The sequence below is a fragment of the Abramis brama genome, assembly GCF_963993115.1.
Source record: "Abramis brama genome assembly, chromosome: 7".
Taxonomy (NCBI): Eukaryota; Metazoa; Chordata; class Actinopteri; order Cypriniformes; family Leuciscidae; genus Abramis; species Abramis brama.
The window spans coordinates 10880099-10906713 of record NC_139969.1 but is presented as its reverse complement, the minus strand read 5'-3'; the positions used below and the strand labels follow the sequence as shown (position 1 = coordinate 10906713).

At 39.5% G+C, this 26615-nt stretch overlaps 1 protein-coding gene across 4 annotated transcripts in view; it reads right to left on the bottom strand.

Moving 5' to 3' along the window:
* The window catches only part of adcy8 (adenylate cyclase 8 (brain)), a 55169-nt gene extending 34332 nt beyond the window's left edge, over positions 1 to 20837 (bottom strand). For 2 of the 4 annotated variants that reach the window (XM_084119281.1, XM_084119283.1), the window contains exons 1-4: positions 19227 to 20837; positions 11148 to 11297; positions 9473 to 9603; positions 6260 to 6371 (exon numbers count right to left, since the gene is read on the bottom strand). In XM_084119281.1, coding sequence (XP_083975407.1) covers positions 6260 to 6371; positions 9473 to 9603; positions 11148 to 11297; positions 19227 to 20093 — 1260 coding nt within the window. In that variant the 5' untranslated portion in view covers positions 20094 to 20837. The remainder of the gene's footprint in view (positions 1 to 6259; positions 6372 to 9472; positions 9604 to 11147; positions 11298 to 19226) is intronic. The other 2 variants (XM_084119280.1, XM_084119282.1) reach the window with 1 other exon arrangement.
* Between the last annotated feature and the right edge of the window lie 5778 nt (positions 20838 to 26615).

The following is a 26615-nucleotide window of genomic DNA, read 5'->3' as shown; positions in this document are numbered from 1 at the left end:
CGACGCAAGCAATCAAAAACATTATGTCTGAAAATGTTGTGACAGACAGCACAACCGCCTAGTTAACCAGTACAGCACTAACCACGCACGCACATGTGCCATTTCTGAGTAAACATTGCCATCGGGAGAGAAAATGAATACTGCTCATCAAGATAAACACTGCTGCAGAATTTAATACAACACCAGGCCTGCTCGCATGAGTGTGACTGCAAATTCACACGAATGCACAAGGACACAAGGATATTTAAATATGACATACTGATACAACCATCTGCAAGCACACATATGCCACATTTTAATATCTGCATTATGCATCAGCAAGCCACTTTATGGTTGGTTGATCTTCAATGATTATTGTACTGACTCATGAATAAGATTATTGGAGAGCTGCAGCATGAGGATGGAGTTTAATATTCTTCATAATGCACTTATTCCCTCCCCCTGAACAACAGAACAAAAACCACATTTGTTAAAAATACAAAATCAATCTGCACATGTATACGTCTGCATGTAATGTTGTTCATTCTTCCAAGGGCAGCTATCAAGATTTGCACTAGCCGTCAACAGTTGTACCCTTGTGCAAACACACACACGCACGCACGCACGCAAACACACACTCACAGGGGTTAAAGTGGAAAAAAATCCTGAGCCTGAAATTTTTTTTTGGGGGGGGGGGCTTCATTGGCACCATTTATTTTCAAGCATGTTAATGGCATATTTTTATGAATGAAGACCAGTATCGCTGATATAGCTACTTATGTCTCGATGAAAATTTATTTTTCCAAAATTTGAAACATTTATTAGGCTTAAAAAAATAACTTTTAATTTAAGTGAACTTAAAACAATCCTCACTTAAACCCATAATAAATGTCATATTTACCTGTACCTTACCTGTCTAACCGATGTGAATTATATAGAAATTGAATACGTTTATAAAACAGTCCGCACTGCATAAATTATAAATGAAAAATAGATTAATCCTTAAGCGTTGAGCAGTTAGTAATTTTCTCTGTTCCCATTGTTCTTTGGTTAACTTTACTAACTGAGAGAATTGCTGTCACTTTAATACCCGCCGCTGCTGACAGGATCTCACGCATCTCATTCTCTACTCTTTACTTCCATTTAAGATTGTATTTAACTCATTTGACTGTTCTTGTGAAGATACTTGACAAAACTGACATTTTGGCATAAATGTGTGTGTTATGGTTCGTTCAAACGCGAAAGAGAACTCGATGGCGCGCTGTCGACTGCGACACTGGCGCGCGTCTTTCTGTATGTATGTGTGTGTGTGTGTGTGTGTTTCAGGAGGACATTCACTGACAGCGCGTTCTCTTTTGTCTTCTCGCGCATTGATAGTTTAAAACATTTGCGTGAAGGAGAGCATGATCATATAACCCAAAGGATGAGAGAAAGAACGGACGCTGCGATAAATATTTTAACACGTTAAAGCTGGACAAAAATTAATCGCATGTGTTTACGTTGACAGCACTAACGTTAGGCTACTTGTCATACATTGCTGACAGAAAATGCTGCGGTTTAAAGTGGACTCGTTTTCATGGTAGGCCTACACAGAATGTTTTTTTTTTTTGTAAGCTACACAGAATATTTAATTAAATATTAAAATTAAATATTTAGCCAAGTCTGAAGTTACCAAGCAGCAGTGTATGTTAATGTTAGCTCAGTTATCAACAGGTGTAACGTTAGACAGAAAATATGATTATCCTGATCTGAGCTAATTTACTGAATCAACCAACTCACATCTCCTTTCTTTCTTTTCATCCATGATGACATTAAAGTCACCTGTTATTGTTTCTGGCGTTTCATCGCTGTGTGCAGTGGCGGTTCTAGAGGGGGGCCAGGGGGGGCCAGTGCCCCTGTGACAACAAGCTTGGACCCCCTTGTGGCCCCCCTAAAGCTAAATGTGGAGTGTGAAATAATTTTTACAAAACTATTTTTTGCTACCGTTGTTTTTCACATCCGTTATTAGACAGTGGCAACACGGAACACAAATGTAACCCTAGAGGGACTGCTTAAATCGGATCTGCAGGTTTTTTTCTATTCAGAAGTTGGTGGACGTTTTGCGCGAATATTATAGTTAAAGCAAAGAAGGAAATATAGAGGTGAGTAAAGTTGTTAATATGTTGTATTTGTATTAAATGCATTACAGAAGTGTAACGTTAGATCAGCTAATCTTAACCTGGCCGTTTGTTAGTTTGTGGCAGTTTGAAAAAGGATAAAAATGATCAACAAACTCATGGTGCTGAGTATTTTTACTTAAACAGGGATGCAAACAGCGCGCTTTTCTGCGCCTCTTTTTCACGTCAGAAGCGCCATTTGGGTGACTTGGGTCTGATTATAATTTCACAAAGTCATCTGAAGCCATTCCATAGCTTAATGTGAGGGACAGAAGTCTATTTACATCATTAAATTAAAGTTTATGGAAACTCGTTTTCCCTCATCTGTCAGTCATTCTCCATTCAGTATTCAAACAGCGCGCGCGCCTCGTCCGGTTACAGCAGGATGCACGGTAAAACTCTCTCCAATATGATTCACATTATAATGCTTGATCTGTAGATAAAAGGCTGTGGATTTGCATAAAATGACTTTATTTTGTGTATTTGTATTTTATGTTTGTTGCTGTTTTAAAACGACTCGCTACCGTGTGTCTGTTCACACCACAAGGACTAATCGGCATCAAACGCACAATAACTGGAATTTAAAACTTCACTATGTGAAGAAACAAATTATCAATAAACTGTTGAACAGATATAGGCTACACTAGGATTTGTGCGCTCGACATTTCTTCGCTTTGTGCCGTGAACTTATAAATGCGCATTTGTGCAGCGCAGCGCTGCACACTGAGACTCCACGTTGCTTTGAGCACATCATGCTGCACCCGCGATGCGCATACGCGCTTTGTGCGCTCTGTTTTGAAGCGTTTCATATTATCATGGTTTTTCCTATATTTTTTATACCTAGCCTGCACAATACATTTAAAATAAGCATAATTTAATTGTATATTATATTGTATGCACTAAAGCTGGTGAAAACCTATCTCAGGTCCACAATGTCAGATGACAGATTAAGCAATTTAGGCGTTCTAAGTATTGAGTCAAGGAGGGCAAAGGCCTTAAATCTAGATGAATTTGCTGAATTTTTTTTGCAAAAAAACACAAAAATCGTAGAATACAGTTAATGTGACTGATTCTGAATATGTAATGCAAATCTAAAAAATATAATGGAAATGCAAATACATTGCTGAATGATTGTAAACATGGTATTTTGCCTGTTAATGCCTACAGTGCAGTGCAGAAAATGATATGACAACAATAAGGTCTAAATGTAACTGGCCCCTCTAACAGTACAACTGGCCCCAGCTTGGCCCCCCCAGTTGAAATGGTCTAGAACCGCCACTGCTGTGCCGCAACCGCTACTTGCTCATTAGAACATTCAGTGAGCTATTTTACACAGGCTCGGTCCTGCTCCTCCGTGGCAATGACGGCGTGCGGTTAAACATCATAACAAACGAATTTGAGTGGGGGTGGGGGGGGGACAACGGGATTTTGGAAAGTGTCCCCATAGGAAATTACGCCCGTGGGTAGGACATCATCCCCAAGCTTCATGAACTAGCGCTCCTTTCACCGACAACGCTAACGTGATGTATAAATCTCAATCACACTGTCAGTGTTGCCAACTATTTTCAAAGGAAAGTAGCTAACGCCTCCCCTAAAAGTCGCTAAATGTCGCTAGATGACGTCATACGTCAATTAGCATATTCATGACGTCATCGCGGCGTACTTGCGTTCTGCCTGCCTAATGTTTTTTCTCGTTAAAATCATGCTCACATACTGTGTTTTTATATAACATACTATACTATAATATAACATAATATAATATAGCCGAATGTCCAATAAAGCTGTTCTCATTTACTATATGTTTTTGTCAGACAATAGAACCAAGTAGCTGAATGACTATTTTTTTATGTGTGTAAAATTATCTGAAGAAAGAGTTCGGGAACTGAGTGAACTAAAGCATTGTGATAGTGAGTATTACAAGTGATAAGCACAAGTAATAAAATAAAATGGTCAAACTAAACTCTTTAAATATAAAACAAAAGATAAGTGATAAGTCCGTGGAAACAACACTGCTCATTCACGTCTGTTCCGTGCTGCTGCTCCTCTCTCAGCCATTCACTGAACAGGGTAGACGCAGAGAGAGGTGTGTGGCGGCAAGGAGAACGCAAACCTCGCGCTTGCAGGACTGTGCTGGCAACATTTGGAGGTTACTGATGTTTGTCCAAAAAGTAGCTAGATTTGTCGCTAGTCGCTTTTTTGAAAAAATGTCGCTAAAGGGGTCTGAAAAGTCGCTAAAAATAGCGACAAAGGCGCTAAGTTGGCAACACTGCACACTGTGTTGCCAGGCCCCGCCCTGCTCTGCTTCTGATAGGCTTGTAACGTTAGTAGAGCTGCGTTCCTTTCATATGATTGGTAGGTGAAATCAATTGACTCGAAAATATTAAACCGCATGCAAGTTCCAATTTTTTTTTTTTTTTTTTTTCTCACGGCCGCACGCCGGAGATCCGGCACGGTGCCGGAATACTTTAAGCCCTGCACTCATATATCAGTGTTATTAATGGTGGGGACAGGGTCACAATGTTTTTATTTATTTGATTTTTGCAACAGCAATTTAGCACATCAGTGCACTGCAGGACATGAAAGGAGGGTGAGCCGTCACACATTTCAGCCTCCTCTTAACTCTGACTGAACTCAGCTTATCTGGTGCCACTATAAACGCCAAGCCAAGATACTCTGCCACTGCCCTTGGCACACAAACATAACACTCTCTTAGTTTCACATACATTCTGCATCTGATATGTTCAAGCAAAGCAGCAGTCTAACTGCAATTTTCGAGGTAAACAGCACTGACTTATGTGAATAAAGCACTAAATAATCATAATTTACATAGAAAGGTAGTGAATGACAATGACTTAAAAGGATAATAATCTGTTACTCACCCTCATGTCGTTCTAAACCGGGTTTTTGAGAGTCATAATAAGATGCAAGTTTCTGAACAAGTTTTTCAACCAGTAAATTTGACTTTGAGTATTTAATTTAACAATGCCATAAATTAAAATGGCTTTCAGTAGAGGGTCATTGATAATTATTACAATCTTGATTGTCATGAAATCTAATATACATAAGAAGACACATTTACATCCAAATGATAATTATTATACACAGAACCCAAACCTCAAGGAATAGCTATTAAATGTTCAAATCATCTGAATTCAGTCAACAGAACAGAATAGAAAATGCTGTTTGACTTCCATTAAGTCTGACAAACATCTTTTTCAAACAGTGTTGAGTATTTCACTCCGTTTCTATGCTTTAAACAATTATATATTACAAAAGACTGTGTTGATTGAACTGCTCCTCTTATGCTTTTAAAGGTTCCTAATTTTGTTTTGGAGATTTCCTTCAACAGGTTTACCAACTTGATCTCATGGGAAAACATAACTATTTTATGAGGTGGCGATTTCGTATGAATTCGTACGATTTGAATCGTACAAAAACGTAAGATTTTTAAAGGAAAGTCATTATGAAGGACAACCCATAATCCGCCCCTAAACTTACCCGTCACTGGGCTTTAAACAGACGTTAGATCATACAGATTCGTACGAATTAGCCACCAATTAAGCATACTGTAAAATAGTTACAAATTGCTATGAGATTGTGTTGGGTTTACATACACCCAAGGTCAAAAAACGGTTTAATATAATATTCATTGCAAATCACCTCTTTTCTCACAGTGTCTGAAATGGCTCAATAAAGGATTTGGTCTCTCTAACCTTTTGGTCTTTTAATAGGGTTACAGTACATTTTCACATTTTCAATAAATTATGATGCACAAAACATGCTCAGCACCTCTGAAATGAATACACTGCAAACATGAGATACGTGTAACACACCTAAACAGAATACCTCCTCAACCTTGATGTACTAATTGGCTTCAATGTCAAGGTCATGTGCTTTCAGAACCACCAGCATGTCATGCCAACACTTGGATATCGAACAAACAATATCAAATACACATAAGCAAGAGGATAATTGTGATATCGGGAGATGTAAGGCAAGTAACAACATGCCTTAATTCATTGCCAACTGCTATTTCAAGGACTATTACATGTTGCTATATACCCTGAATGGTGCTGTGATATGGCTTACATCTGTGTGTCGTGTATGCGTGTTAGGTCACTTACGTGTGCCAGTCGGTCAAAGCGTGCAAAGAGTTCGTTGAGCATCCGAACAAGTTCCTGAGCGGAGAGTGTGGTGGAAAGATTGGTGAAGCCCTTCACATCAGCAAAGAGAATACTGCATAAAACACACACGCAAACACATCAGCTGAAATATCACAACATCTTTCCCAGACTGAAATACTACAATCAATCAGTAAACAGGCTGATTGCAATATTTTAATGTGAGAAAACGGGCAAAACTTCATAAATATACAAGAGAATTGTACTAATAAGTTTAAAAATACTGGCTATGCAAGCAACACTGCCATTTAAAAGTTTGGGGTCAGTAAGATTTGCATGTTTTTTTTTTAAAGGCACACTGTGAAACTTTTCAACCTTCATAATATATTTCCAAGACCCTTGTGATGGTACATGGACTTACAATAGGTTGAATGACACGTCTGCCATAGCCTGACGGGGTCTGTATCGCTTTTACTGGCACTATGTAACTTCGGGGTTCGGGTAGTAACCAGAGCACAAAAAGAACTACAAAATTCGACTGCTTTACGGCATACATCACTTCCCCCACCACTTCCTCAAATTTGGACGTGAGAGGCCAACCAGCGTTTGTTTTCGGCTTTCGTGCGTATGTTTTTGTCATGGGTGCTGTTTACACCTGGCCACTTCATGCGTTTTCTCAGATGGGATAGCTATCCGATTGTGAAAAGACCAGGTGTAAATGCCCTCCGATTCCGAAAAGCATTCGAGACGGATTTGAATCCGACCGCTCACACCACTTCAGGAGGAGTTCTGTGACGCATTCCAGACGAAACTGGACAAGTGTAAATGCATCTGGTTGTTGAAACCACATATGTAAATTGTACTCCTCTCAAAAATGCTAAAAATAAAAACGTGTGAGAGCGTGTTATAGGCTATATGTTATAGCCAGATATGATGACGCTACTGGAACACGCATCACCGCAGATGAGCAACTGAGCATCTATTCATCAAGCCAACGTGCAAACTATCGCAAATCAAAGTGAAAGTAAGTCGCAGACGCTTAACACACAATCATCATCATTAAAAGTAAAGAAATGAAGTGATCTTACCAGGGCTGTTGCCGCTCTCTCTTATTGCGGTCTTTGATTTTGAAATTTTAGCTGATGATCAATAAAATGCAGCTCATATCTGTTGCTTTCGGTGACGTGCACTCCATTAAATCTGCATACAGCGCGGGAATTGAAGATTGGATTTAAATCCGTTTCGCAAAAACACATTTATGTGACCAGGTGTAAATGGAATAGTTTGATAAATCAGAAATCCGATCTGAGAAAACGCATTAAGTGGCCAGTAAATAAATCTCTTATTTGTAAACTTGTTTGCATTCTATGTTGTATGTTGTTGCGCTTGCTTGTAGTATGTTTTTTTTTATATATGCTGTTCATTCATTTATTGCTGATAATTAGACCAGTCCAATAATTTCCACATATGTCTAGCTAGCTTTCGTTTATCAGAGCTGTTTACAGACTTGCTGTTTACCAGTGTACAGGGTGGGGGGTGGAGGGGTATTTACGACAGTGCAAGTATTCCATAGCGACTCTAGGGGTCGCTGTTTGACAAAAACACAATTCCTTCACAGTGTGCCTTTAAATAAATTCATACTTTTATTCAGCAAGGATGCATCAAATTGATCAAAAGTGATCAACTTTGATAAAAAATAAGAAATGTTTCTTGAGCACCGTATCAAATCAAAATGTGACACTAAAGACAGAAGTAACAGCTGTTAAAAATACAGCTTTTTTATTAAGGGAATATTTAACATTTATACCTTATATAAATAAGTGAAAATGGTCAAATGGCTTCAGTTTGGCTCGATTTGGCCATTTTTTGGGACCAGTCAGAGCCAATTTGGTGCTCATACTGTGACTGACTGTGCTGCAACAGGCTACTTGTTTGGGTTATAAAAGAGAGTGACTCAGCTAGAAATCAAGGATGACTGAGCCATAACGGTGGGTGACTGAGCCGTAATGGTGGGTGACTGAGCCTTAAAGGGACACTCCACCCATTAGCATTAAGCTTTGCATTGTTAGAAACCCAGTCATACTGTTGAATGGTCGTGCAACACTCTCATTTTCCCCTGAGACGGGAGAAATCTGTTATTTACCTCTTACACTTCCTCCTACAACGACGCAAAAATCGTCATTTTGCGTCATTGTAGGAGGAAGTGTAAGAGGGGGGGATTTCTGTTGAGACTACAGACACTCGTTCCTCATCTTTCCCAGGGGGCGGGAACCGCTCACGCTACAGACCTATTACAGATCAGTGGGTGGGACTTTACTCTCTGAAACTGAAAGCAATATCCTCCATCTTGTTTGAAGCTAAGCTAACAGGCGCTGTGGAGACAGATGTAAAGTTATGACAATAGCGGAGGAGAGTGCTCAATATGATATAGAAGAAGAGGATTTCGGAAGTCTGATGCTTGAATCAGGTGTTTGTGGCTACCTTTACAAGCCGCATTATAGCGAAGAGTAGCCGAGGCAGAAGACCAGCTGCCTGCCGCGGACGAGGAGCCCGGACTGGCTCGAGTTAGGGCGGACTGGTGGCGCCAGTGATCTCACTATGCACCTACGAACCGCTACGAACACAGAGATAGAGTCCGTCTGCGGCAAAGAATTTCAACGATGACAATTTCTCCTGGACGAAATCTCTGAATCAGACGAGGACACGGACGTTTGTGTTGTGAACTATCCTAGTTTCGCACCGCATATGTTCTGACTGAACATCCAGGTACCATGCAATAATTCACCTTTTCGAAAGAAATACAAACGAGGAGTAATGCACTAATGAGTTCGCCAACTAACTAGACATTTTGTGTGAAATGAATTTCAAGCTCATGTGGTAGCTAGCCTTGTAGACGGAAGAGTGATTTCTCTTATAGGCAGATATGCGCTTTCTGGATTAGTGGGAGTGGCTTGCGGAGCTGTGCAATGTGGTGCATTGTGGGAGTTGTTGTCTTTCATACAAATGCGTCCTTAAGTTATTTTTTGTCTTTCCTCGGTCACGAAGGCACCAAATTCAAAATTTATTTTACATTTCGACTACATATATGACCCACTTTAAATAAAAAACAATGTTCAAATGGGTGGAATGCCCCTTTAATGGCAGATGACTGATTCAATTCCATTTGATTCTCTTCTATTCTTTTCACAACGACTGTACCAAAATGGAAGAAATTACCTCACGTTCTCATAGCGGTGAATGTAGATACGGTGAAACTGGTGCTGTAGGTTCTCGTCCTCCACGTTGGTCATGTCGTTAATCATCTCCAGCACTACAAAGCGTGGCAGCACCGACAACACCAGACGTTCCTAACAGGTGCAGTGTGGGTAAAGCACTTTATTAAACACAGACTTAAATCAGTTAGCCACTGAATGCACACTTACACATAAAAAGAGTTTCAACCAGTTTACCAATTTAACTAGCTCACCAGTCTAACCTTTACATTACATTACAAACGATAGGGTAGAATTTCATTATGACTGTTTTGCAGTATTATTTAATCCCAAACATTATACAGTTTCCTTTTACTGCAATTACAGCTTCAAGTCATTTTTATCCAGTTCTAGTTTCCTTAATGGTTCACCAGTCAATCAAATATCCCCAAGCGTCCAGCACACAGGGCTAAATATAAATGCATAACAGTTTGTTCTCTAACATTATTTCCCAAAAAACAGAAATACATTTATTATTTAGTACAACGTGAGTATAAAGAGTCTGAATGCTTTAGCAAAACACTGCAAGGGACATATATCTGCCATATACAGTATATTAAAGCCAAAGTGCGTTATTTCTGCATCACCAAAAGAAATTGGTTGAGCCAATATTGCCAATCGTGGGCTGGTCAGATGCTTAAACAAACAGAATGAGAGCGTTTACACTTTTCAGGGGAAATTTAACTTGCATCTGCCTTGCCATACTAAGCTGAGGTAGGAGAAAGTATTTTCAAATAGAAAACAATGACACACCTCAGCTTTAATTGTCCTTTGTGTCGCTGCATGGATAAAGAGCTTGTACTGCAAATATGAAATAAACAAGCCAGAGGTTTGTGCTCACCACTGGCTGGGCTAAAAGCAGGGGAAATATGGAGAGATGGACGTACAAACGAAGAGTAAGCACACACACACACACACACTAGTACCAGTATGGGCTCCACTTAACTGGCAAATAAAACCCACTTCAGCAAACAGCCGGAGAGCTCTCAGAGCAAGAGATGGGGGAGGAGATGGAGTGAGACTTGGAACCTTTCTACACTAGCCTTCTGTCCCCATGAGATGCTGTTCTCATCTTCAAATCAATTACTCTCACCCACTGGGGCTCATCGCTGGAAAAGGAGCGTGATATACAGTAGCAACATTACGTATGCACGTGAGAGTGTGTGTGCACTTGCATGTATGCTTTTGAAAGTTTGGGGTCCATTTAAAAACAAAAAAAAGAAAGAAATGAATACTTCTATTCAGCAAGGACATGTTTAATAGTGACAATAAAACATTTATAATATGTTACAAAAGATTTCTATTTCAAATAAATGCTGTCCTTTTGAACTTTCCATTCATCAAAAAATCCTGGAAAACATGTATCACGATTTCCACAAAAATATTACGCAGCACAATAGTTTTTTTTTTTTCAACATTGTATAAATGTTTCTTGAGCACCAAATCAGCATTTTCGAATGATTTCTGAAGGATCATGTGACACTGAAGACTGGAGTAATGATGCAAAAAAAAAAAAAAAAAGAAATCCGCTTTGCATCACAGGAATAAATTAACACTAATAAACACTCTGGCCACAAACACGTTTGCATGTGTCATGGGGTGTGTGAAGGAAACTTCTGAAGTTTGTGACGAACACTAACCTGTCGCTGGTTCTCCGTCTCTAGGCGGAGACGTGCCTCGATGCACCTGCGTGTCTCCAGAAAGGCCTGTCGCTGGGCGCGGTCTGACAGGTAGCTGATAAACATCCCTGCAGTGTTTATGCATAAGAACAGCAGCACCTGAGCTAACAGCTGAAGAGAGAGAGAGAGAGAGAGAGAGAGAGAGAGAGAGAGAGAGAGAGAGAGAGAGAGAGAGAGAGAGAGAAGACAAAAACAGAGAATATTACTGACCTTAAGAAATTAACTGCAGGTCAAACTACACATAGATACTACTTAACTACATCCATTCATCAGCTGCTGTATGACAGTATGTGGAATTTTACATCTGAAACTCAAACAAAAATACAGCATAAACAAGGTCCAAAATTAAGATTTTTGTATATGTGCCAATGACAAGTGAATGAGACCATTTTCCAGCCATTAAAAAGGAAACAATATTGTGCATTTTTATTTTTTTGCCATAAAGAATTGGGATTATTTTGCTGTGCATTTTAGTACTTATGTACTAGGTAATTGTAGGTAGGCAACTGTGTCACTTGCAGCATATGCAAGATGATTCATTTAGATTAAGATTCATTACATTTAATGTGAAGAATATTTCCTCATTTTACAGATACCAGCCACTGCCAAGTAAATTTTATTTATTTGCTAAAGCCATTTTTTCTTGCATTTGGCACTTGGCAAGTGTAAATTGTAGACCTTGAGCATAAGCATTCAGTAGAAAAATTCTTGCTTATTTTAATTTAAATGTAATCCTATTCCCTATGAGACAGAAGCTAAATGTCATCTTTCTCTTTATTTCACACACAAACACACATGCAGATGAATGTGCAATTAATAAATGTCAGTCATATACTGGAGGCACAACATTTTTACAGTTAATAAGCATGCTATTATTTCAAATGTACTCATTTAAAAGCTAAGGCAAAGTGGTTTTTAAAACCTTTTGTGTTTGCTTTTCAGGTCCACTTATTTAATGACTGTTAAAATTCAGACACGTTGTGATTTTCTTATGACAAATATGTCAAAACCATGCAGATTTTCCATAGCTGATTTTTTGTCTTCCTTAAATATCTTTTGCACAAGTACATTAGAACAAACAGAAACACATTTACAAAACATGGAGTCACATACTGCCAATGATTTACATATTTTAGCTTGAGAATAACATGAACTAGCATTTAGGCATCAGCTAATCTGTTCTCCTACCATGCATTTCCAATTGGTTTCCATTTTCTGATTGGCTTACCACATCTTCAGAGAAAACAAACAAACAAAACAAAGGACTCATGCAGCCCATCCACCAGGGGGAGCCGCAGAGGTGAGAGAAAACTGAGGGTAGATGCCAAATCCACTGAAAACAACTGCTTAATATATTCAGTCTGGATTGAAACAGTTAGCCCTCTGAAATCAATAAGAAATAAAATATACTGACTTCCTAATAAATATAAATATATTTTTACAATCAGAACAAATGCATCTCATTTCTACCAGCGATAAGTTTGTAAATTTGTCAGATGTATGAAAGCTGTTTACCTCAGTTGGGCCACCAAATTGTAACGTCTAATGTGACTGGCTGGCTGCTATGACATTTCCAGGGCTCAGAGTGAAACTATTGTAGACCTATAGGTATAATCAGTGTCTAATCAAGCAGTTTCGACTTCCTATTGAGGCTAGATACAACAAAACAGACACCAACACCATAAGAGACACGCTGTCTTTGTCTGTCCGGAGAAAAGTAGCCCAAAAAGTTAAAAAGTTACACACACAAAAGGTATATATTTATATTTAGACACAAGAACAAACACTGTTAATTTACCGCATTTGGAACATATATTGTCATGCCTCTCAGAGGAATCCAAAAATACACATGCTTTACCAAACATGTCGTGAAAATCTCCAGAGAGAATGATGTAACCACCTGCAATCATTAACACTCTAAAACAATCACTGCAAAACATGTTTAAGCATGCCTCTGCACCTATTACTACAAAAGCCTCATAGGCATTTGTGTTTGTGTGTGCGTGCATATGTGTGTGTGTCTGCTTCAGTTAGACACATCCCTCCTGGCAATCTAAATTTGATGACTGATTAACGAGCCCCCCATCCTTTACAGTTTCAATTACTCTGGGTTTTTATTTTTGTCCCGTGGGGGCATTAAAGGGCTGCCATTTCAGATAGAGCGAAGCAAAGGGACCCTAATTAATACAACCCCTCAAGTACACATACACACACACACACACGCACGCACGCACGCACGCACGCGCACGCACACACACACACGCGCGCACACACACACACACACGCGCGCACACGCACAAAAACACACCACAGAACCAATGCAGTAAACATTATCAACATTCAAGTATCAAGCTAGCATGCAAATTTACGTAAATATAACTTCTAATAATTTTAATTGTTGTTTGTAATTGTAAATGATATTTACAAACATAAACAAAACCAACACGCACTTAAGTATTGTGTGTGCTTCATAAGATAAAATAACGAGCACACACACACACACAGATCAGTGATGTGGACAGTTTTAATAGGAATGCTCATTATTTTAGACTTTCCCCATTCAAATCACTGACCTTAAAATACATTATCTCACATTGTACAAATGCCTCTCCACATACGGAAACATGAACAGCAGACAGACTAATAAATATGAGTCTTTGTGTGCGTGTTTTTCTTAGAATATTGCTCTTAGCTGTAGAAAACTTGAATAGATGGTTAAGTGACGCTTTCTAGGTTTACATTTATCTACAGGTAAATTTCCCAATGTCACTTTAAAGTCAGTTCATATACTCGTACTTGAAACACAGGTGTAGTTCATATAAATTATGGACATGATCCATTAACATTTGACAAACAGAAAGAGTCACAATAATAATCTTAATTTTGAACAATAAATCTAGTTAAAACATGAGAAATGTCTATTTGTGAAATGTTTTGAAAAGTATGGAGCCCCTAAAGGGACATCTTGCAATCCTCCGAGAAACGTTGCGTTTGCTCGCAAAATGTTTGGGTTCCTCCGAGAAACTTTCAATTCACTCGCAATACTTTTGAGTTCTTTTTTTTGAAAGTTTTACAAGGGAACGCAAAGGTTTTGCAAGCGTATGCAAATGTTCTCAGGGGAACGTAGAAACATGTTTCTGCCTCAGAGTGAAAAAAGTGTATTTTAAACTTATCCTTCTTTTGTGAGGTCTAAAGTTGCAATTATGAGAAATAAAGTCAAAATTGCGAGATATATGTTTGCAATTGTGAGACATATGGGTCAGTTATAAGAACTAGTCTCAACTAGTCTCATAATATGAGAAATATAATTGCAACTGAGAACAAATGGGCGAATTGTAACTAAGATATAAAGTCACAATCCTAAGATATAAAGTTGCAATCGCAAGAAACAGTCCCAGTTGTGAGATATAAAAGCGGAAACATGAAAACTGGCTTCTACAGAAAATAGAGGCATTTATCTATGAAATGAAATTCATGCATTGTGGCTTAAATATCAAAACACACTACCGCGTGTAAATACAGCAAAAGAATTTGCAGAACAAATCTGTTAAATCCCTGACTTCTAAATGAATACTTCAAACGCACACACAAACACAGTGCACTTTAACTATAGCCTTTGACACCATAATTATCTCAGCAAAGTACAGTGATATCCGTCAGCACGCAGCAGAAATCGTTAAGAGTGACTGACTCTCATTGACTGCAGCAAATTAAAAACAAAACAACTGCAAAGCAGCCCCTAGACCAACAGATCTAATGAAACTGTTAATATCAACATTGTACTCCAGCCAGAGAGTCTTCACCACGCAGAGGAGCCGAACTGAGATTTAATTAACACTCCATTTAATTACTGGGGTTGATTACGGTTGTAAAATGCTGCCTCTGAGATTTCCAGTAGATGGGCTGCTGTCCACTGATAATTCAACCATCGAGCGGAAACAGTACAATGCCCATATGATAAACTTTGAAATTGAAATTTGACATTTAGGGTATTTTTAAGTAACGTACAGCAGCCGGTCTCCATGGAGCATCTTAAGGCAGATGAGCAAAGCATTGTGGGAATAGTTGTATTTTTCGCTATTCCCGCTCGCTGTGACCTTTTGGCAGCTCTGAGATTAAACTCCACAACCTTTACTTCTGACAGCCCAGACCTTTAAGTGCTATACAGCAGCACCTATAACTGCTTACCTACAGTAGTTTTACATATTTCATTCATAGCACTTTTCACTGATGCGGTCAGAGTTAATCTCAATCTATTTTAAACGATTGCAATGGTCTACTATTCTTGTGCCCTGTTCATTTTTATTCAGAGTAGATGCCATATTTAATTTGATGTGAAACAGTCTGGTCAGTATGTTGGAGTTTTTATTCACTGGCAATTTATTGTCTTTTTATAAGGTTATTCACTGATACCAAGGTACACAACAGTATTTTGATCTTTTTTATATTATTATTATTATATATACACGACAGCATTTAGATTCATGTTGAACAGCATTCTATCCATCACAGCCTCACTGTCGTGTCAAATTAAATATGTCATTACTCTTCTGAGGTCTATTATAATGCCAAAAAACTCACCACTGCATTTCCATTCTGGCTTTCTGCCATCTGTTGAATTTAAAAACAGGACAATCTAGCTTTCTTACTGGAAGCTATGGAGACATTTTCCCTAATCAAACCTGATGCATTGGACCGTTACCTAGTAATCCTGTCCATGTTGCTTTCTACAGTGTAATACTGACCTCAGTACAATTTTACACTATCATTGTTAGCAGCAGCTGATTGTTCTCAAGGTTTCGATTACACGGCAGGACAGTCTACGGTGTCAGAGTTCAAATGCTAAATTGAAAAATACATTATTAATCACTCAGACATAAAAACATTTAATTGACCGGGCAGCCCGCTGTGATTGATTTTTGTACTGTACATGTGTGAAAATCTACATGAGCAAAATATGTTGTTTGCTCTGTATCATAAGCTTTGCTAGTCCCCATTTATTTCATCTTAGCCCTCTTAAAAAGTCTGCAATGAATTTAGCCTCCTTAAAGGGATAGTACTTTTTTGCGTGAACGATCCCTTTAATCCGTGCTTTTGTGATCTCAGTTCATGTTTGCTGAAAACAGCCACTGCAGCAAACTGTCTGAAGTGATTTCACTCTGATTTCTCCCCTCAAACGAAACTTTGTTATATTAAGTATCATCTTTCCCTCAAGTCAATTGCATATATAGGGCAGCAATTTTGGGCATGGAGCGCCGCCCCCACTAACAATGCTCCACTTCTCTTTCACTCTCTGTTCCACAAAATGAAATGCAACAAAATATGCTACCTTTTTACTCATATAGTGACACCAAAAAAGGTACTGTATTTGGACTTCTATTTTGGACACTTGTATCTGCAAACAAATGATACTATAGAGCTTTTCTCTGAGCTAACTTCCCTTTTTCTGAAACATTATCATCAAAATCTCAAAATCACACAGGTGTTCATATAGCAGAATGGTATATTTCATTATAATAAGAAAATACTGTCCATAATCCACAACTTTTGACAACCAGAAAGTGTCTTCCTGTCTCTGTTTTGAATTGTTACTATTTATATTTCTAACACTTGCTTCAATATTTGTATACATTTTTAATGAAGCTAGTGTCCAAATACTTTTGGGGCCATTACACACACACAGACGTTTTTGAAAGAAGTATCTTATGCTCCACTAAGGCTGCATTTATTTGATTAAAAAATACAGTACAAATGGTAATATTGTGAAATATTATTCCAATTCAAATAACTCTATAAATGTAATTTATTCCTGTGATGGCAAAGCTGAATTTTCAGCATCGTTCCTCCAGTCTTCAGTGTCACATGATCCTTCAGAAATCATTCTAGTATGATGATTTGCTGCTCAAGAAACATTTCTTATTGTTATCCATGTTGAAAGCATTGCCTTTGCTCAATGTTAATGTATTGTACAGAAAGTTCAACAGAACAGCACTTATTTGAAATAGAAATATTTAGCAAAATTATATATCATTTTTGATCAACAATGTGTTCTTGCTGAATAAAATTCTTTGAATTAATTTTTTTTAATTTAATTTGTTTTAATATTACTGTTTTTACTGTATTTCTGATCAAATAAATTCAGCCTTAGTGAGCATATGGGACTTCTTTTAAATCAATTTAAAAAATATTTATATTTATTTAACATATTAATATTTAACAATTTATATATATGTGTGTGGTTCAGTTATCCATGTGTTATGGGAAGAAAATGTCCCAACAAGGAGGGAAATACCAAAAATCTTAAACATCGAGGATATTTTTTGTTCTCCATTAGGAAAACAGCTTATAAATCATATTAAATGATGTTTTTTGAAAATGTAAAAATGCAGAAAGTTTTCTGTGAGGGTTATGTTTAGGGGTAGGGTTAGTGTAGGGGGATAGAATATACAGTTTGTACAATATAAAAACCATTACGCCTATGGAGAGTCCCCGTAAACCACATATTCAAGAATGTGTGTGTGTGTGTGTGTGTGTGTGTGTGTGTGTGTGTGTGTGTGTGCATGTCTGTGTTTAATGTCAGTCAAGCAAGATTTGAACTCAAAATCTCTCGCTCTTAATGCAGGAAATACTTTTCTGGCCCACATCTCCCCGCACTTTGTCTATCCACAATCCACCCCACTGCACGCTACACTCTCACATTGATCTGGTGGAGTTTCTGAAGTGTCTTATAAATGATTGATGGAGACCCTGCAGGAGTTTCCACAAACCCAGAGAGAGCACAAGAAAGCAACTGACGTCCATCTTACCCAGCCATTGACGGCATTCTACTTACGTAGCGCTAAACCCCGAAACAGGTGTGCGGTCAGGTCTGAGGATGTGTGTGTTTGAGAGCGCGTCCTGCAGTATGAGCGAAGGAGAGGGAAACGAAGAGATGCTGGCAGACAAGTGTGTGAGTCAGAGAGCCCTTCTCCATATCTCCCTCCCACGCATGCTATTTTTACAGTCTACCTCACACAGCATCTTCGACCACTGCTTGGACACACACATTTTTGGGTCTGCTAGGGATGATTGGCTATTTTGACCTGAATCTGCATATAGACATCTGGATCTGGCCCGAATCTGTGTGTGAAAGGACACCAAACAACTCTGTCTGTCTGTCAGTCTGTCTCTGCTGTAATGACAGTGAATAATCTTTGCACCCTATAATTAACTCACACAGCTTCCTGTCTCTTCTTTGTTTTGTGCGTCTGTGTGCTTGTTTTGGTGTATAGAGCATGTTGTTTTTGTGCAGCATGTGTGTGCAGGTGAATGTCACAGAATAACTGTAGTGTCACTTAATTTGTAATATGATCTGATTACATGTGTGAAGTGGACTGGCCTGACCTCAGGTCATCTTGTCATTCAGAATCTCTTTAGCATCTGACAGAGAGAGAAAGAGTCTTTGTTGACCTGCATACACGCATATGCAACCGTGTCCATGCAGTTAAAGCAACGTATAAAGGGACAATTCTCCTAAAATAAAAAAACGGTCATCATTTACTTATCCTCATGTTGTTCCAAACCACAAAAGAATATATTTTTTTCCAAGAAAGGAATTCATCCAGTAAATGTTGGCAGCATTTTCATTTTTGGGCAATCTATTCCTGTATATAAATATATACAAAAACATATGCTTTTATAAATATATTTGAAAACACTTGTAATGCTTTAGCTCTCATCAGATGTTACTGAAATGGGTAACTGACTGCAGTTCTCTATTATGACTGCTTTGCCGCATTCACGAGCTCTTCTTGACCTTTATTGACCTCTACAAAATTTGGACCGTAAAATCAAGACATCAATATCAGACAGAAAAACATAAGGCAGTCTGCAACGAACAACCTTAAAATGTCACTTTCAGCACCACGTCGGGTGGACAGCGACCATTGCGCCTGGGTTAAATGCCTCAAGCACTGAAAACATCCATTTGCACCCGCACCAATGCACACAAACTTGCCATGATGTAATATTGCACGTTTCTCTGATGCACTCTCGTCTCACCTGATTCGTGGAGATCTGCGCTCGTGGGGGCACCAGCAGCTGGAGCGCGATGTGGAGCGCGGAGGTCAGCAGTCCTGCCACAATGGCCCAGGTGAGAGGCAGCGGAAGCATGCTGTAGGTGGCAAAGAGCGTGAAGAGCACGTACCCTATCCCATCCCCGAGCAAGCCGTAGCCCAGTCCCGTCGCGAGGATCTGGGTGGCCATGGCGATCCAGGTCACCGCGCCGCTGTACTGCAGGTAACCGTGCGAGCTCGTGTCCTTGCGCACCACAACCAGAGCGCAGATTACCACCTCGATGCCCGTGAAGAAGCCGAGCAGCATTCCTTTGATCGGGTCCATCGGCGTGGACGCCAGGGTCAGGTGCAGCACGAGAAGTGTCAGCTTGGTCACCACGTCCAAAATGTTCATGACCACCACTGACTTCCGTCGCTGGCCGAGGAAGTAGCGCTGGTACAGGCGCTCGAGGTCCCTGGACTTGAAAGCGTAGCGCAGCGTGGGGAAGATGACCCCGCGGTACGTGTAGCCCCAGCTCAGGAAGAAGTCTGAGTTGCTGGGCGCGCAGTCGATCTGCAAGAAACCCAGGTCACTGCTCGAGCGTTCGGGGAAGACTTTAGTGCCACCGTTGTTGTGCCGGTCGCTCACCGACGTCCTGCCGGCGGAGTGTTTGCGCGAGCCCTGCGCGTGATGCTCGTCCGGTGAGACGGGTTTTGGGCTGTGTTCGTGAATGAAGCGCTGCTCGGTGATGTGTCGCACGGCATTTTGCCACAGCAGGCGCTTCGGTCGGTTCCCGTTGTTGTTACTGGGTGTTTTGTTGATGGTGTACAGCTCCTCGCTCGCGCTGGAACAGCGAACCTCTGACAACTCCATTGTTCCCACGCCAGACGCGGTTCTATTTACTCACACGCGTTCCCAGAACAGAGAGAGAGAATACGAGCAGGTGTGTGCGAGGAAGAGTGAAGGCGAACCGAATGGAGAGTGGAGAACGCATCGGGACAAGCAGACTGGTCCCACGGCAGCTGCCGCTCATCATCATGCGTCTTGTCCTCCGCGAACGTCAGAGCGATTCGGTCTCGCTTGCTCGTGCCATTTGGCTGCGCAGCGCTACAGCATGGCATGCGCCCGCTCGCGTGCTGAGAAACAGCGCATCTTAACGCGGTCTGACGAGGAAAACGTGCCCTGTTGTCTGCGTGTGTTACCCTCTGTGTTGCTGCAGCAGGTCTTGGTGTGGTTCTGTTCTCCTATCGCAACCAGGATGCACACTCAAGAATGTTAAGGAGTCCTTTCCACAACGCCATTCCGCCCCTCGTGCGGTACAGTCTTTTAGTCTACTGTATGTGTCTCTTCTGTGGTATTTCCCCCCTGTCTCCAGGAATCTTTGTCATTTCCAGCGGTGAGGTTTAGGGCTGGAGGTGTCGAGAAGAAGACCTTCCTCAGTTTTAAGGCTCTCACAATGGGTCGCGAAAGATGGAAAGCCGCGTGCTGAAATTCAAGAATAATATCACTTAAAACAAAAGAAAAAACATGCAAGCAAAAACAACAAAAGGTCTATGTCAGCCAGTAAGGATACTGAAGGCTCCTGTGATGTGAAACATCCAGTGCGTCCGCTCATCTGGTGGAGATGGTATATTTACACTGAGAAAAAGAGAGAGAGGGGAGGAGGAGGGGTGTGTGTGTGTGACTGAGTCTTCCCGACGTCACGAGCTCCTTGCCTTTTTCCTCCCCGCGCGCAGCTTTTGTTTCGGTCCTAAGCACCGCAGAGGAGCGCGCGCAAGAAAGAATGGGACAGTGGGACACAGAACATTTGACAACATAATTTTTGACTGCTTTCAACGAAAGAAAATAGATTTAACTGAAGTCAAAAATCAATACTAAAATGATTGTTATTAGCCTATTCATTATATTGTCTTTCCGTCCTTCGGATTAGACGTCAAACCGAGGTCCTGACTCTCTGTGGTCATTACAAATCCCAGGATGTCCTTCGGAAAAAAAAAGAGTAGGGGTTTAACCCCGGCATCCTGGCCAAATTTGCCCATTGGCGCCTGTCCAACATGGCTTCCTCCTAATCATCCCCATATATACTCATTGGCTTCATCACTCAGTCTCCTCTCCACCATTAAGCTGGTGTGTGGTGGGCGTTCTTCAGCTTGTTTGACAAATATCTCATTGTCACTTAAACGATGCATCCTTCTGAATGCTTCCAAAACAAAACTTACTTTCCAGCTCTGCTTTCAGATTTGGTGCGTGCACCCAATTGAAATACAGAAAACAGTGGAATTGGACATTTAGGCCTAGGCTACATATCCACAGGCGAATATCGTCGTTTTCTATGTGCGACTTAAATGACTGTAAAACAAAAATGAGCTCAAATCTCAAATATTATAAAAAGTTATATTGCAAATCGCTTTTATCATTTTTATTAGAATTTATCATGATATTTTTAGAAACACAACACACTTACGTTACCGTGACTCACCGGCTATTTGTCTTGTTCAAATATTTTACAGCGCGAGACCCCAACTGCGGCTGATCAAAGCGGCCGACGACGCCTCGCGAGTGACTCATCACGTCCCCCGCTTGCGCCTGCCGGCTGTTTTTTTTTAACGGCTGTGGGTTTGTACCATACGAGACACTGTCTTTTCAAGGAGTTTCTCTCTGCGTTGCTCACTTCCTCACTTTTTTTTATTTTGCTCTGAAAAAAAAAAGAAGAAGAATGATAAACTGCCACAGGAAACTGTTGGAGGCAGCGGCGTGCGCGCTCACCGGCTGCTCTGGGCCTCCGCATCACCCCACTGTTACGTTCATTCAGTTAATATAAGCACACAGTGTATAAAGTGCACACTACCAAACACCAGGGCTGGATCATGGTCCTGCGATGCCCCCTCCACCTCCCATCGCCCATAATGCCAGACCCCTAGTGACAATGTGGTGATTTGGATTAAAAAAATGCATCTTAGAGGTGCTGTAATTTCTTTTGACTATGCTAAAGTATAAAAATACATGTTTCAGATATTTAGAAAACATGCTAAGTTTACATACCCGTTTCTCTGAAAAACAATGCTACAGCCAGTAATTCTACTTTGAATATGCGTTCCATGTCGGAATGTCTATTTTTGTTTTTTCGTTTGTGTGATTCCATCCACTACCAATTTACCAAGTAGTATTTCAACACCCCAGGTTGCCAGTTGCCATAAAACAAGGTGTATTTCAGCCATGGAAGCCAGCAAACAAACTGGGTCAAAGATCGCAGATTCTACCCGACCTAAAAAGCCTTGGCATCCATAATAAGCTCTATGACCAAACGCATATTAAAAAGCAGATAAATCAACTCATCAACTTAGTGTAAAGCTCGACGTCTTCCAATGTAAATTGCACTCATTCCTATTGCGTCCTCAATCTGGCAACCAGTGTTAGCGTCAAGTCTGAGGAAGAGGAGGGGGCGGGAGAACAGCCCTCTCCCAATATTTTAAATTTGGTCTGCAGTACCCATTTCAACCAATAGTCGTCAATATTACATACTGCACCTTTAACATTAGATGATTAGGAAAAAATAATTAGCCCTATAGCTAAAACTGTGACTGGTTAAGAGATAGTTAATGACTGTCATTATTTACTCACCCTCATGTTGTTCCAAACCTTTTTCTTCTGTGAAACACAAATGCAGAAGTTTGAGAATTATGCTTTAACCTCTTTAATGCTTTAAAGTTGTGCTGCTTAATACTATTTTTTCAAAAATTGAAATAGAAACCATTTGTAACAATGGAAAATCTTTACTGTCACTTTTAATCAATTTAATGCAGCCTTGCTGAAAAAAAGTTTCCCCCAAAAAAATAGTAATAATTCCTTTCGGACTCCAAACTTTTGAAGATTACTGAATGTCATGCTAGAGATACCAAATATACTCACATCCAGAGCTGAAGTCGTAGGTCTACATTTGTCAGATGAGGACACATGAAAACAATAAAACATAATAAAACAAAATATGACTCATACAACGCAAGAGGGGCGACGTACACGTGTCTGAGGATGTCTTGCTGTATATGACAGTGTCGTTATGCATTTAAATGCAGTTTGTGTGTTGTGCAATCTGAGGTGGAGGAGTGATGTAAGCAGACTGCTAATGATGTGATTGGCGGAACTTATGAAGACATGAATGAAGAGAAGACGTCATTCAAGTGTGTGTGCAAGTGCTGTAGAAAATCATCACATGTTTGAGGAGGAATCAGTGTGCATATCTGTGAATTCATGTTTTCATGGTTAAGTCTATGAATGCTGCTACTGTGCCATTATAGACCAAAATATGCGTGATTGCATATTTGTCCATTTTGACGGTTCATGTGTTTCCAATTAAAGTGTGACATTTGAAATGATCCCATTCAGGAGCAAAAGTCAGATCTCTCTCACACTGTGCTTCACAGTTTAGTTAAATATGAATCGGTCCACTACAGACTAACCCAAATCTTATCACTACCCCTAAAAGTAAGCCTTCGGTATTCTTAGACTTTAAATTAAAAAAAAAAACCTGCAGATTAAGCACATATTTCCTAACATCTCTGTGGTAAACAACATATATGTTCACCCGAAAATGAAACGCTTGTCATAATGTCCAAACTTGTATGATTCTGCATATTTAAACATATTTAGGAGACTGTTAGTTCCAAAACATTGACTTTCACTGTAAAAAAAAACAAAACAAAAAAACAAAAACAAAAAAACAACAACAACAAAAAAAGACAATTTTCAAAATATCTTCTTTGTGAAGATAGTTGAGGGAAAAAATCATACAGGTTTGGAATAAAATGAGGTTCAGTAAGTTTCATTTATGGCTGAACTATCTCTTTAAGCTGCTGTCACATTAGGCTTTGAGCAAATAAATTACATAAAACTCTGAAGCTTTTAAGTTTATACAGAGGTTAATCTGTTATGTTTACAGTAGATTGGTCAAATGTTCATGTCAGGATTCAGCAAACTTAAATCTGGGTACTGAAGATTAATGGAAGTGAATGGAGCACTGTATAGTGTAAATGATAAATACCAGCATCATTTTAAAGTCACAATGAAATCTATTGCAGTATTATAAATGATTTAACGGTGCAATTTTATTTATTTTTTTAATTCATGAGCCCTTGTAATCTTTAATCAAAATAAATTGCCTTCTCTTCTCTGACATCTCTTCTCTGATGACATGTTTACTGGCGTAAGGGCGAGACAATCTGTCAATCACATGACATGACATCACAGCAAAAGCAAACCCCAACCATGCAACCATCCAATCAATTCCTGATTGATGCACCTCTTGATGGAAATAACATCACAACATTTTTTTACATCAAGAGGTGCATCAATTTTTGGTCAATTTTTGATCTTGTATTGACAATGCAAAAGTCGAGCACTCTGTAAAGTTTACTCCAAAGACTTTCAATGAATTTAAGGTCTGGACTCAGATGTGCCAATTCATGTGTGAAAAAGATTCTTCATGCTCCTTCCCAACCATTCTTTCACAATTTCAGCATGATGAATATGGCCATGATGTGTTTTCCTACATGGCTGTTTAAGAAATGAAAAGCTACACACTCCATCAATTAGGGTTAGAAGAACTGTTTACATATAACAAGCTAGAAACATAATAATCACTACAGTAATGATCAATTCGTAGACTCTTAAGCATTTGCCTATTTAAATCCAAACAGCAACTTTTTTTTTTTTGGCAGGTCAGTGCATGTATAAGCATAGATGTTCATTAACTGGAACTAAAGTATTTTCCATCATTTTGAAATATTGCATTTACCTGCCTCAGAAACATTCAAACACTGCTAATAGGGATTAGAAGTCAAAAGTGGAGACGATTACATTTATAAGCATCTGTTTGAAAACAAACCTGGAAAGAGACGTGAGGATTTGAGGAGAAAAACAAGAGATTCTTAGTGCATTCCAGTAAATCATTCATGAGATATATCGTAAAATAAATCGGGAGAGCGGACAACAAACGTGTATATGTTTTTTCATACTTTTACAGCAGAATACAAATGGGGAAAAAAGAAAAGAATCAGTTAGAAAAGAATGCAGTGACTGAAAAGAACTCTTGCCATAATTATTCTTGTAGTTATACCTTAAAATACCAAACGTTTCGTTATCCTCCTGACATCTGAAAATAGAACATGAAGTAAATTTTACAGCTGATTTAGTCAAAATGACATATTAGGATTATTTGTAGCGCGACCGACTTGAAATGATTTGTTTCATTCTTTTTGAGTTGAACTTCCCCAAACCGGAAATGCCTCCCATAATCTAAAACGCAGTAGGCTCATTTAGGAAAAAGATGGATAGGGAATTAGGGAGTGGAACAAGCCACTCATTCTCAGATTCACCTGTGCATGTTAAAGCGACTTGATTACACCAATTATTGGCTGAGATCATGGCTCAATACTAAAAAAAGACATCACTGACATGACACACAATTATCTCTCTGTCCGTCGCTCTCTCTCCCTTCATCAAGCCGTCTGGTGAATAAGTGACTGAGGAGATCAAGGAAAAGGGAGGCAGAGAGAAAAGGAGGCCCCGATGAATCGGAACACACACATCCAGACGCACCACGCACATTCACAACTGAAACATAGCAAAGAGGAAACCTTCACTAAAATAGCCATTGGAAAAAAGACACAGAAAATACATTAGCACTTCTGCAGGAAAAGCATTACCTACCACACACACACACACACACACACACACAGTGTCTCTGCTTAGAGTGTTTCAGCTCAGATAGGCATGAAGGACATTCTATATTCAGCAGACACATTTGCGTAATTATAGAATCTCCGCCTGGAAAGACCAGGTGTCTGGGCTTAATTTGTGTTTATCATGGTTGGGGTGTTTAAAATTAAATGGTTGGTCATAGTTTAATTCACTCTCCTTAATGTCTTTGTGTCTCTCTGGTCACATACACACAAACGCAAAACCCCACAAAGCAGCTTAGCTTTTGCCACAAACCTTCATGAATTTGCTGTCAGGTCTCTTTCAGGTCACCTTCATGTCTCTACCCCAAACAACACAGGACAGCAGGAGGCAGTAGAGAGAAGCTGAACACACACACATACACACACACGCACACTCACCAAAAGTGACAGTAAATTCATTTATAATGTCTTATAATTTGTAATACAATAAATGCTGTTCTTTTGAACTTTCTATTCACCAAAGAATCCTGAAGAAAATGTTTTTTCACTGTTTTCACAAAAATATTAAGCAGAACAACTGTTTTCAACATTGATAATAATCAGAAATGTTTATTGAGCAGCAAATCAGCATATTAGAATGATTTCTGAAGGATCATGTGACACTGAAGACTGGAGTAATGATGCTGAAAATACAGGTTTGCATAACATGAATAAATGA